Source organism: Pollicipes pollicipes, unplaced genomic scaffold, assembly GCF_011947565.3.
Source record: "Pollicipes pollicipes isolate AB1234 unplaced genomic scaffold, Ppol_2.1 Scaffold_4881;HRSCAF=5763_pilon_pilon_pilon, whole genome shotgun sequence".
NCBI lineage: Eukaryota > Metazoa > Arthropoda > Thecostraca > Pollicipedomorpha > Pollicipedidae > Pollicipes > Pollicipes pollicipes.
The window spans coordinates 48,657,148-48,669,182 of NW_023596576.1; the positions used below are offsets into that span (position 1 = coordinate 48,657,148).

At 51.0% G+C, this 12,035-nt stretch overlaps 1 protein-coding gene across 1 annotated transcript; it reads left to right on the top strand.

Moving 5' to 3' along the window:
- The first annotated feature begins 4,108 nt into the window (after nt 1–4,108).
- LOC119101309 (translocon-associated protein subunit beta) lies at nt 4,109–9,728 on the top strand. Its single transcript, XM_037224600.1, has 5 exons — nt 4,109–4,177; nt 6,781–6,909; nt 7,312–7,587; nt 8,029–8,112; nt 9,020–9,728. The coding sequence occupies exons 2-5, from the start codon at nt 6,784–6,786 to the stop codon at nt 9,152–9,154; spliced, it is 621 nt and encodes a 206-aa protein (XP_037080495.1). The 5' UTR covers nt 4,109–4,177; nt 6,781–6,783; the 3' UTR covers nt 9,155–9,728.
- Nucleotides 9,729–12,035: the final 2,307 nt, after the last annotated feature.

A 12,035-nucleotide genomic window follows, 5' to 3' on the forward strand; every position in this document is an offset into this window, starting at 1 on the left:
CAGCGAGCTGGGTCTTGGCGGCGGCGCAGCGGCGAGCGGTCCGCCCACAGGCCGCCGCGCACTGCTCTCTCGGCTGGGCTGCGGCGCGGGGTCCGCCCAACCGTTCTGGCCAGAGACCACGGGCTGGGACGGCGCCGCGTTGGTGCGGCTGCTCCCCCCGGACGGAGCCGGCGGCTGTTGCGCGTGACTCAGCCGACTGTCCGGGGCCGTCACCGCCGACCACTGCGAGCCTGGCCCCACACGAGTTCCCTGCGTCGCGGCACTAGCACCGACACCGGCTCGGGAGCCGGCGCTGGCGGCCATCGAATGTTGCAGCACGTAACTGGCGCGGCCGTCCGGAGCCGGGGCCGAGAATGGGGCCGGCGTACCCCGCGCCCCGGGCCCGGCACGAGACTCCTGCGCACTGGCGTCGGTTTGCCCGTCAGGAACGACGGCCGTCCGATGCAGGGCGGGACGAGACGCTGCCTCGGCACCGGGCCGGGCAGCCGCGTTGGCCGCCGTCGTCACTGCCGTTGTCGTCGCCGACATCGTTGGTGAGCTACGCGCGGCAGGGCCCGACCGACGGCGCCGAGGCTGGCAGCGCAGCGCGCGGCAGCATCTGGTCTGGTGGCGTGAGCACGGCGTCGTGGAGGGAGGCCGCTTCGGGTGGCGTGCCGGCAGCTGCCGCCGCCGCCGCCGCCGGCCCGTCGGGGCACTCGGGCACAGCGCGGAGCCGCGGCGGCACCGGTCGGCCTGGCAGCCAGCCTCGGACAGGACGCGGCTCAGGCCCGCCCCGGACCGCTCGCCCGGCAGCGACGCCTGCGAGCGCGCGTGCGTCAGCGGCTGCCGCTTCTCGCCGCCGCTGCCGCCGCCGTCGCCGAACAGGAACGGCCGCTTGACAGCGCTGGCGGCCGGCGGCGGCGGCGGCGGCGCCGCCTCCTTGTACGGCGTGTCGAGCACTCCGAGCGGCTGGCGCGGCGTGCGGCCGGCTGCAGCAGCCGCCGTCGCCGTGTCCTTGTACGGCGTGATGAGGTGCGGAGTGCGTCCGGCGGAGGGGGTGGCGCCACGGCGCGGCATCGGCGTCAGCAGGTCGTACGGGTGCGGCGCGCGGCGGCCGGCGGCGTTCTCTTTGTCCGGACCGGAGCCGGTCCTGTCGGTGGGCGCCAGGTCGCCGCCGCTCGGGTATCGGCCCAGGCGCCTGCCGGCAGGGAGAGGAGTGAGGCGCGGCCTCACGCCGAGCAACCGCACCAGGCGCCCCTACCATACCGACTCAGGCACGCTGCTGCATTCGTCACATGCGCCTGGCTCAAGATACATAGAATGAGATATCATTCATTACAAACGAAGTGCGAGGGAATGGACGATTCTACGGCGAAATGATGTAACGTAATGCATCGCTCCAACACAAAGACCATTGGCGATATCATCCCATTCTTCGATACGACTTTGAGGCGGTCACGCGTTCGCGTCCCGTGACAATTACCTACCACGCAAAGCTTCGATTTCCACCCATCCAGCGCGGGCACGTGCATCAATGCATCATTAGCAGCAATCGCAAAGTGCAAGAGGTAATTGCACAAGAAACTATTCATAAAAAAGCCATCGCACCTAACCAATTAAAAAATGCCTTCCACCCCCAACGCCTGACACCGCTGCCATTGCCATTGCCACTGTCACCATTGCCACTGAGGCTGGTGGCGAGCGGCGGGCTACGGCCGGGACGGCTGGCGGCTGACCTGCCGGCGGCCAGGATGGCCGACACGGTGCTGGCCGTGGCCGAGCCCAGCGACGGCGTGGCCTCGTCCGGCTCGTCCTCGTCGTCGCTCTGGCCGTCGTGGATCGAGCTGACCGGCACCCGCTGCGCCTGCAGCGTCAGACTGCAACGAGAGATCAGAGCGGCCGGGTGAGGGCGGGCGGGGGCGGGCGGCAGCGGACGGCGGCAGCGGGGGCGCCGGCCACTGGTCCACGGCAGCGAGAGGAGTGTGTGCTCACACTGAGAACGCGCCATGTGCCAGTGCGCAGTCCACACAGAGGTATGGGCTGACCACAAGGAGAGCTCTCTGGGCGCAGCGGCAAATCGTCCTGGACATAATACAGTAGGTATGGAAAAATTACATTTCAAAAGTCATGAACATACCAGAATATGTAACAACTTTTAGGCAATGACTAGTACAGCTGCTGTCACTGCTACTCACCATCGTCCAAGGCTCTTCCTCGAGCTGAAGGGGCCACGTGACAATGGGCCAGTGTGGGAGTGCCCCGCCTCCTCTGGCTCAGACTCCATCATTCAGTGACTGTGAAAACATCAAGTCCCTCCAATTGGTAAATCATGTATTGAGAGCTGACTAGGTCAGACATGGGTTCTGTGTAATAAGTTCTCCTTAAGATCTTCTTGCTAGAGAACATATTAAGGATGTGGGAACGGGACATAATGAGTTATGTAACCACAATCCATGGGATTCTGTCACTGAGTGATTTAAAACTCAGTTGCTAAAATTTTCTGGCTGATGTTTTGCTGAACAGAATAGATAGCCACAGCATTTGTGGTTGCTAGGGGTGGGATATGATTGATCTGACTCTAACAACTACCCATTCCAAAAAGTCAGTTTTCAGTACATAAGTGCACATGGTTAAAAAAGTAACCACTGAAAAAATAATCTGGTGTCTTCATGTTTTTCAAACATGCAGTAGCAAGTAACAAAACAAGCTTTCTGCCTATTCTTATATTGACATGAGGATACCAAAATCTTGTGTGGGTAAAAACACAAAAATATCAAAAGTCAATAAACTTGGTACACATGGTTCCACTAGGAAAGTACCATACATCATAATATTGTGTGGCTTAAAGCTCATCCATAATGGTCAGTCAGCAGTTTGTCAAATCAGATTCAAACATGACAACCATGTTATCTTATGGCATCATGCATCAACATAATATTGTAGCACACATTTGGAGCATGACATAATAGGAAACAAACAACCAAACATCTGCATGTCAAGAAGAGCCAACTCATCTGACATAATTCAAGCCTATCAGCAGGTCTACAAGAACTAATTCATCTAGCATATTTCAAATATACCCAGGCTCAAAACAGGCTGACCTTTCAGCCATCTCTTGTACCATTGGCAGGATTTTGGCAAGGCAACACCAAAGGTTGTAAATATCATACAAACTTTGAACAGCATCTTAGTTCTGCATGACAGCATAGTTTTCCAAGATCATTTCAAGCAGTTGAATGGGCCGACCCAAGCAAAGCCTATTACAATTATCCCCATATTTATGCTAAATGCTGCTTCTCCTCAAATTCAGAACATTGCCCTCTTAAAGCTCAGGATATGGGGGTTTAATTTGGAGGCTGAATCTAGCATAACAAAAAGTGGAGCTGCACTCATCTTCCACAGCTGTCCCTATTGCCAATTTGCCAAACTCGAACCAATGCGCCGTACATTTAGCTCATTCCCCTGAGCTGAGAAAAATATCCATACTCCCTTAGCTAGCACTTAAATGTGATGCGGTCATGCAAGCCAATAAGGTACGAACAATGTCCTCATGCGGAAATCAGGGGGAAACGTACACTTCTAACCTGGCCGCGGATATAATGTTTTGATTTTCCAGCAATGTGCATCAAAACTATTTTCAAATATGCCGCTTTCGCCGCATCATGTTTTTTGAAAGCCAAGTTGTTTATTAAATGGAATAGATATCAACGAAAAATGTATCAGTTTTTGTCATGAGAGTTTTAATCAGAAATTTTTGAGAAGTTTTTTATCAATAGATAAGAAATTAGTGAGTAGATTGAACGCAACAATAGTAATTTCTTATCCTCGCTATGTGGCGTTACGGTTTCCACGTCGGCCACACTCCAATGACAGAACATGCTACCAAACAGTAGGAAAAATGACGCTGAATTCTTCCCTCTAAGCAGGACAAAATTCACGTTGATGTTCTTTAAATTGTGTTGCCTAAAAGAGAACATTGATCTTTTAAAACCATTATTTATGTTATTTTTAAGCTAATTTTTACATCATAGCTTTGTTTCACCTGTTAAACTCATCCGAGCATTCACACTTTTCCTAACGTAACGGATTTCCTGGTCAACACACCAAAATTGTATCAGTGCGTGATAAATGCTTCACTTTCCCCGGCTTCAAGTCTCCGCCGAGAAGTCCTTTCCCGTGGCTCCTTCGATATTCTGCGGTAGGGATAAGTCGGCGTTTTATTTTTTCATTTAGGGTGAGACCTAGACTTAAACGGAAACGTTAGTCATGATTATGAGTTTGGGCGGGTTGAAATTTTCGTTTTTTGTTGCTCTGCTGCGAGATTTTACGACCACGTTTTGACGTTGAGATGTGTTCATATTGCGTGCAGCTCACACTGACTTTAAGCGTTGTACCCATGTATGTTTTGAATTACTACTGCCAGCCACCTAAAATACCAATTTCTTGGCCAGTTCCCGTTTGTTGAGAAGTGTGTGGAATGGCTGTTGAACTCCTTATATGAATTATTATTTTCCAGCTCCCTTCCCTCTTCTGCATGTTTTAATGCATGATGTTGGTAGGTGCTTAACGTGTTAGATTTTACTCTAAATGCAGGACTATTGAACTTGTTCTTGGTCAAGTCTTCTCCATATGAATATGTAAAAAATGTGCTGACAATGTGGTCTGCCTTATCAGCATTTATGACGTTAAAGTAACCAATTGCTTGACTGGCTGATACTGGGATAAGTGTGGTATAAGTGACCTAAAGCAATAGTTTATCATACCCATCAAGCAGGCTGTCCCTTATATAGGCAAACTCACTTACCCCATTCCTAAGGGACTGTATGGTGCTGACTGCAGATCTTATCAGAACATGAATTTGTCCATATGTTGCATAAATACAATGCAGATGTATACAGTGGATGCACAGCTATATGTGCAACTGGTATTTTTGCTTCTGAGATACTGCTTACTGACCAAAATATGTCAGACATGGTATCAGTAATGGAATTTTTATAACATATAGGTAACAAATATGTCATAAGGACAGTTATATTGTAAGGAGATAAAGAAAATATAGTATAATGAAATATATGATAACATAACTACATTTTCCTCTTGAAATACCTTTTTGAAAAGTCATAACATAATGTTGTGTGGCACACATCCTACATTTTCCACCTTGAAAACATTGAAATAAGCATGAGATGTGATGGAACTTAGATTACTTGTAACTGTTGACATGCTTATTAGGGCAGAATAATGCTGTTTACAAAACAAGCTTTATAAAAATGCCCCTCAGTGCAGCATAGTTTGACAATTTCAAAGAAAGTTTGTATGACTTCAAAGCTCCTTGCTAAAATTGCTATTTTTGCAATTATTTTAGAGGCCAGGCCAGCTTGCTTGTTCTTCCCTGTGATGCAAGGTGGTATTGGTGCCATATGCATGCCTGATTATGTTTTGAACAGTTTGGCACTTTCTTGTGGCATTATTACCCATGTGGCCATGCTTTTTTACTTGCATTTGCATTTTGGGATGCAGGCTGTTACAATGCTATTCCATTCCCAATCTCTTGCCCATCATAATAAGGAAGACTATCCAAATGCCTGTATTCTGTGTTACAAATAATGATTTGTGCAGAAGATGTGCAGATGTGGGTGTAGCAGATGTAGTAGTACATACATGCATGGAAGTGTAAGCCACATCTACACACATGTCTGTCCATGCCTAGCCATAGTCAAGGCTCTGGTTAGGTCTATGTATCTTCACATAGGCACATCTGAATCATTGCCTTTGGCTGGAAGTATTTGCCTGATACATGCCAATATGCAGTGCTGAGAAGCCCCTGCTATGGCTTGGCCACCCACAGGCAATGGTTTAGGCCTTTGCATTGGTGTAATACAAATTGGTATGGTAAGAACATATGCACAATAGTTTGCTTCCAAAAGTCTGTGAGCAGATGTTTGTTTGGTGCAAAATTTTTGTAGAAGATGTTTGCATTGATGAAATTTTGTCAGGTCAAATTTTGTAGGAAAAAATTATATCTGTTTTGCCTCAAAATGTCCGTCCGGGTGGCTCAGTTGGTTAGAGCGCCTGCATTCCGACCCACTCATCCGTCCGGATGGGTTCGCTTTAGGGCGCTCGCTATTTGCCCTTGGCAGGTATGGCCTGCAGCCGGTGGCAGGGGTCGTGCTAAAGGTCAGTTGACGTCAGAGGGCAGGACGGACTGTGCCAAGCATTGCGGCACATAAAGCTTTCGCCACTAAATTCTGGCGTTGCCTTGGAACTGCGCGATCGGATGGTGGGGGTCAGGGCTCACACAACAAGCACTGCTTAGCATGAGCGCTGATCCCAGAAATCCATCCACTCAAAAGATTCGGACCAAATTTATCTAAAAAATGTCTGCAAAACTGGGAACAGTTCATTATCTTTAACTTCAACAGCACGTGCAAATTTGGGAGATACTGGTAAAAGCTGTTTGACAGCCCAGGTTGTTCTAAAGCTGGTGTTTTCTGTCCACAAAAGTCCCACAACTAGCCAATGAATACATCAAGCAGTTGATGCACCCCAAAGCCCAAATAACCAACTAAGCAATGGATCTGTGAAATGGCTTCTTTCACCCCAGTCATTGTCATGATGAATGGGAAATACATTCCAGTTTTACATACACTTAAGGTGGGACACAGGCCTTTGTGCAAACTTTAAGAAAATGTTGTAAAATGTGCTCACTGTTCTCAACATGTCCTGTTCTTAAAGCGACCAGGCATCATTGGCTAGTTGGCTAGCATCATTGGCATCATGAACTGTGGATGCCCTTTTCAGATCATGCATAAGTGGTTGTGTTTCCTTGGCTTGTTGGCCCTGTCAGCACCTGGAACTGGTGATGTCACAGCAGAAGATCAGTTTAAAGTGGAGGAGGACAATGTTGCAAGGATACTTGTTTCTAAGCTGGTAAGCTTCTACTTTATATTCTAACACAGTTTCACATAAATGTAATTTGAACTTTGACATCAGGATGAGATTGTTAAATGTGTGCATATGCGTACTTTGATTTAACACAATGTCTTTTACGGCTGTATGATATTTTCATGTGGCTTGACACTTTGTATTTTCCAGTATTGACTATGTGTAGACATTGACAGATTTACAGGTGAATCTCACCTGCATAATATGTTCACTGCCTTCGAGCAAGCATATCCCAGCCTTTGTGCTATCAGTTTGGTGCAATTTGTCATCATATCTATTAATGCAGCTGAACTTGTTTAAAGACACATGCTCCCAGTCTTACAGAGATACATCATCCATCAACAGCTGCCACCATGTCAACAACTGACCTCCACTCCATGCACACAGATCCTAAACAAGTACCTGGTGGAGGGCATGGACGTGGTGGTGCGGTACGCCCTGTACAACGTCGGCTCGGCGGCGGCGTTGAACGTGCAGGTCGAAGACGCCAGCTTTGGACCGCTCGACTTCACCACTGTCGCCGGCCAGTCGCACTTCGTGCTGGACCGGCTGGCGCCGGGCGCCAACGCCTCGCACACGCTGGTGGTGCGACCGCTCAAGTACGGCTACTTCAACTTCACGGCCGCCCAGGTGTCCTACCTGGCCAGCGAGACGGCCACGGAGGTGGGTCCGGGGAGAGAACGCACGCCCAGGTGTCCTACCTGGCCAGCGAGCTGGCCATGGAGATGGGTCGGGGAGAGAGGGCACGCCTTTGGTGCTGCATGATTAAACACCGATTGGTTATTTCGCTTCATGTCACTAGACTGTAGTTACCAAGTGCATGATAATTGTGTTCATTGCTCTGGACTGTATCGACTGTGAATGCACTGAGACGCCGGGCGACCTCGAGTCCCGTCTGACCTGACGCTAGCTGACCCGGCGCTTCACCGTCATCACCGCTCGTGCCGACTGTGCTGACGACGAGCCGTGATGAGTGATCCGATGAGCCGTGCCGATGGCGCGCTGCTGAGCTGGCGGTGGCCAGCAGCGGCCCCGGCCTCTGCCGCTCGCGCCGTGCCGTGCTGACGTGGCGCGCGACCGACCGCTCCCTCCCCTGCCCGACAGCCGACGATCGGCTTCACCAGCGAGCCAGGAGAGGGCGGCATCGTGTCGTTCCGCGACTACGACAAGAAGTTCTCGCCGCACCTGGTGCGTGGCGCCGCCTGGCGACTAGCGCGCCCTCCGGCGCCCGGCTGGCGCTGGCCACGGGCGAAGCGGGGAGGCAGTCGCCGTGTGCGATGATAGCGACCTCTGAATCACTGTATTTGGTTGAAAGTAATTGGTCTGAGAAGGCCAATGTGCTGTGCTGGGACGCCCTTGCTGCGGCTTTGCCGCCCAGAGACAATGGTTCAGGCCTCTACCTTGACTCGTTAGTTGGGACCAATGGCATCTCAATAGTGATGGCTATTGGCAGACACTGCAATTAGTTTATTCCGAATACCTGGAGATTTCACTTCGCACCACTATCCCGCCAGCAAACACTGTCAACCTGCCCTGACGGTTTTTTGTCAAAAGTACGCGCGGTAAGGTGCTTACGCGTAGAATACGTACGCATTTTCTCGCAAGAAAATGTACGTAAGGCATTTAGTTCAGCATGGCCAGAGAACGTGCGCAAAAGCCCGCAAACAAATGTTTGTGTGGTGTTAAGCGCTCATGCAAAATGTTTGCATCAACAAAGTTCGTCAGGACAGCATTGTGTGTGTGTTTTGGTAAATGTACTAACTGAATAATCCTTGAGCAACATAGGCGTGGGAACGGGGGTCCGTGGGTTCACCCGCAGTTTCCGAGGCTGGCGAACATAAAGCCTAAGGCGATCCATGCAGAAAATGGACTTCGGGATGGTGGATGAATGATATCGTTCCTGAACAGGTCATTTATTTTTCAGTGTTAACTTTTGGTGTTACCAATTTGATACCCTGGGTACCCAATCCTGACGAAATTAAGTCATGCGGACTTAATCTGACGGGCGAATGTCATACGTACTTTTGGCCGCAACGCAGCCGTGACGGTCTAGCTGGTGTACCTCATCCCTGAGACGTGGCGTCGTCTGTTGCAGCTCGACTGGATCGTGTTCGCCGTCATGACGCTGCCCTCGCTTGGCATCCCGTTCATGCTCTGGTATTCGTCCAAGTCCAAGTACGACACCGTTCTACGGGAAAAGCGAGCTGACGCCATCAAGAAGCGCGAGTAGGGTGTCACCTAGCGGGTGGTGGGAGAACTTTAAGTCTGAGTGAACGCCGCTGTGTGACACTGGTGGTTTCCTGGTGCGTCGGCTTGCGAAGCCTCCGTGAGTGGTGGTCATGTTGCTCAGACTGAACGCGGGTGGTGTTTAGAAAACTTTCCTGTTGCCAGTTTTGAACACCAGTCGTATGCAACATGGTTCAATTGGATGCGACAAGAATGCAAGCGCGATTTTGTTACTTTGACTTGGCTGGGTGGGGTTTAATATAATGAAATGGAACTGAAGCTCTGAAGTTTGTTCATGTCCGTATGTCTTAAGTTGAAGCCATGGCCTTTCATCGCGGTTTGGTGACAACTATCACTCGAATGTGGTGGCTGGCCTCGATCCCAACTGAAATCCGCGTAGTATTACCTGGTGCCGCTGCGCCGGCACGTGTGCAATGCGATAGTGTAGAAGTGCCTTCTGCTGGCTCGCATTTCAGTTAAAATTCACCCCTCCTCATTTTGTGTATGCCTCGCATGTGTTCGTTTTCGTTCGAAATGGCAACCGCTGTTGTCTGCAAAGTAAATTATACTCTCCTTTATCTGGATTTATGGCGGAGATCAGACAGTCAAGGTAGCAGACAAGTACTGAAGAATGTAACGGGGCACTCTAATGTACAGCTAAAACTGCGGTTGCATTAGCCTCATGCTTTGTAGCCTTGGCACGCTTTGGGGAAAGTCCATGTTACGACCTGTTGCTCAAGACTACAGAGGTTTGCCCGTAGCTGAGGAGAGCATCCGATGTGTTTGTGGGCGCAAATAGTTCGCAAAACAATACCGCTGCTGTCGAAAAGCACCGCCGTCGCGGAAACCACATAATGGTCCTGCGGCCTGGCGCGTCCATCGCAAATGTCGACAGGCGAAAGCCTAAACTGTGCGTAACTTTACCATGAATGTTCGCACAATCGGTTCGCAAAAGTAGCAATCCATCTGGGTAAACTGCCACTACACATCAAAGCAGCGTTTGCTATTTGGTGGGCAAAGAAATTTTGGGGCCATTTTGTTATTATCTCGTGCCTATATTTTTTTGGTGCCAACACGGTATCGCATATCCGACAGAAATAGGGTTAATGATGTGCGCGGACCGGTTCCCTTTCATGTCTGTGCGCGGTGACATTGGACGCCAAGGCGCCCTCCAACCCGACCATCTCCGCGTCTTGGCTATCCGGCACCCACCGTTCCTGCATTTTCTGAGCCATTTTCAACGAAGTGTTACAGCAATTATCGCTTTAGCCCTGCTGTTCAGAGTTTCTCACGCTCCTGCGGGGTCAAGGCAGGCGACTGGGTAAGGCGAGGTTTCGCTTGGTCGCATAAGGCACTGTCACCTAGCTATGTGAGAGATGTGACCCGCTTGTCCAAGGCTAACTATCACTTAACTGTTTGGGATAAACTCAAGTGTGCCGAGGTCAAGTGTGCTGGTGACACATGTGAATATGTGTTGGACACGCTTAACACGTGGAAAAGGCTATACCGGGCTAGCCATTTGGGATGGAATTGTGCTTGTGTCACCTGTGATGTGATACATGACATTGGATTTCATCAGACTCAAAAAACGCCCTGTCCCCTTTTACATCAAACGTGCGGTGTGCCCGAAAGTGCGTGGTGGACACACCAGCGCAAGAGTCGGTGTCATTGGGGCTTTACGACGCACTCAACTGGTGCGGCTTTAAGGCGTCGCAAAACTCACCCTGACGGGAAAGGCGGACACCGCGGGACATCGAGCCCAAGAGCGCGTGGGTTGTGATGTTCCGGTACTTAAAAGCACTGCACCGCCCACATTGATAATCGCAGATATTGTCGACCCAAATCCGTGGCCTCACCCGTATGGCGAGACATTTCCTGCGCGTCGAGGTTGGGGTTGACACTGTCGCGGCCTTCTGCCAAGGAGATCTGTGCCACTTTTTTCTTCGCTTATTTTCGTCTTCGTTCCCCAAATTACGTTTTCAACTTTTCATATCTCTTAAGCGCACTCTTGTCCGCCATGGGCGAGAGACGTGCTAAAAGGAAACGGGATAACTCAGGCACGGACTCGGACCCGGCCTGCGATATGAATTGCCCGTCGGATAACACCGACCATATGGCGATGACCCGCGCGCGCTGATTCTACCGTCTCCGTCACTGACCGCTGTGCGCCCGCACCTGTCGACTCGCTGGCCTCCGACACCCGCGTTTGGGTGTAGGAACGCCGAGTTCGCAGCCCGCAACCCTACTGACCCACGCTCGTCCACGGCCTCTGACTCCGCCTCTGCTGAGAGTTTGTCGTGACGCGCCGGCAGCTAGTGCTCTGAAAGCGTTCGGCCAAGGCAGGCCCCTAAGAAGAGCCTAGATCAACTTAGTTCCTACGTGGTAGTGCAACCCAGGAGTGAGAGGGTCTTGTTTCGCATAATCAGCGTCTTCTCGCCCTCGAAGCCACTTCTGGAGATCTGGGGCGCATCTGACCTTCAAATTGGACTTCAGGCTAGCGGCACGCTGATTGTCAAAACTGAGACGCGAGCTCAGACAAAACGCTGATCCAGACCAAGGAATTCTGCGGTAAACGGGTAACCAATTCGTTTCATTTTGCCAGAAGCACCATTAGAAGCACTATTTTCACCCCTGAGCTCCGCCACATGAGTGAGGAGCTCATGGCAGCAAGGGCGTAGGAGATTGTTGGTCCCGAGGGGACCTTCGGGCCCCTTAGGACCGTTGATCAAGGCTAAAAGAGCTCATCGCGAGTCGCTTTCAGGGGCCGGAACCGCAGGCCTGGGCCCTCAAGTACTAGGATGAGGGCCCCTTGTGTTGATCAAGGGACCCTGGGGCAAGGATGCCTCTATGTCGGACAAAAACCACCAACAGTCGGGGCGCCGTGG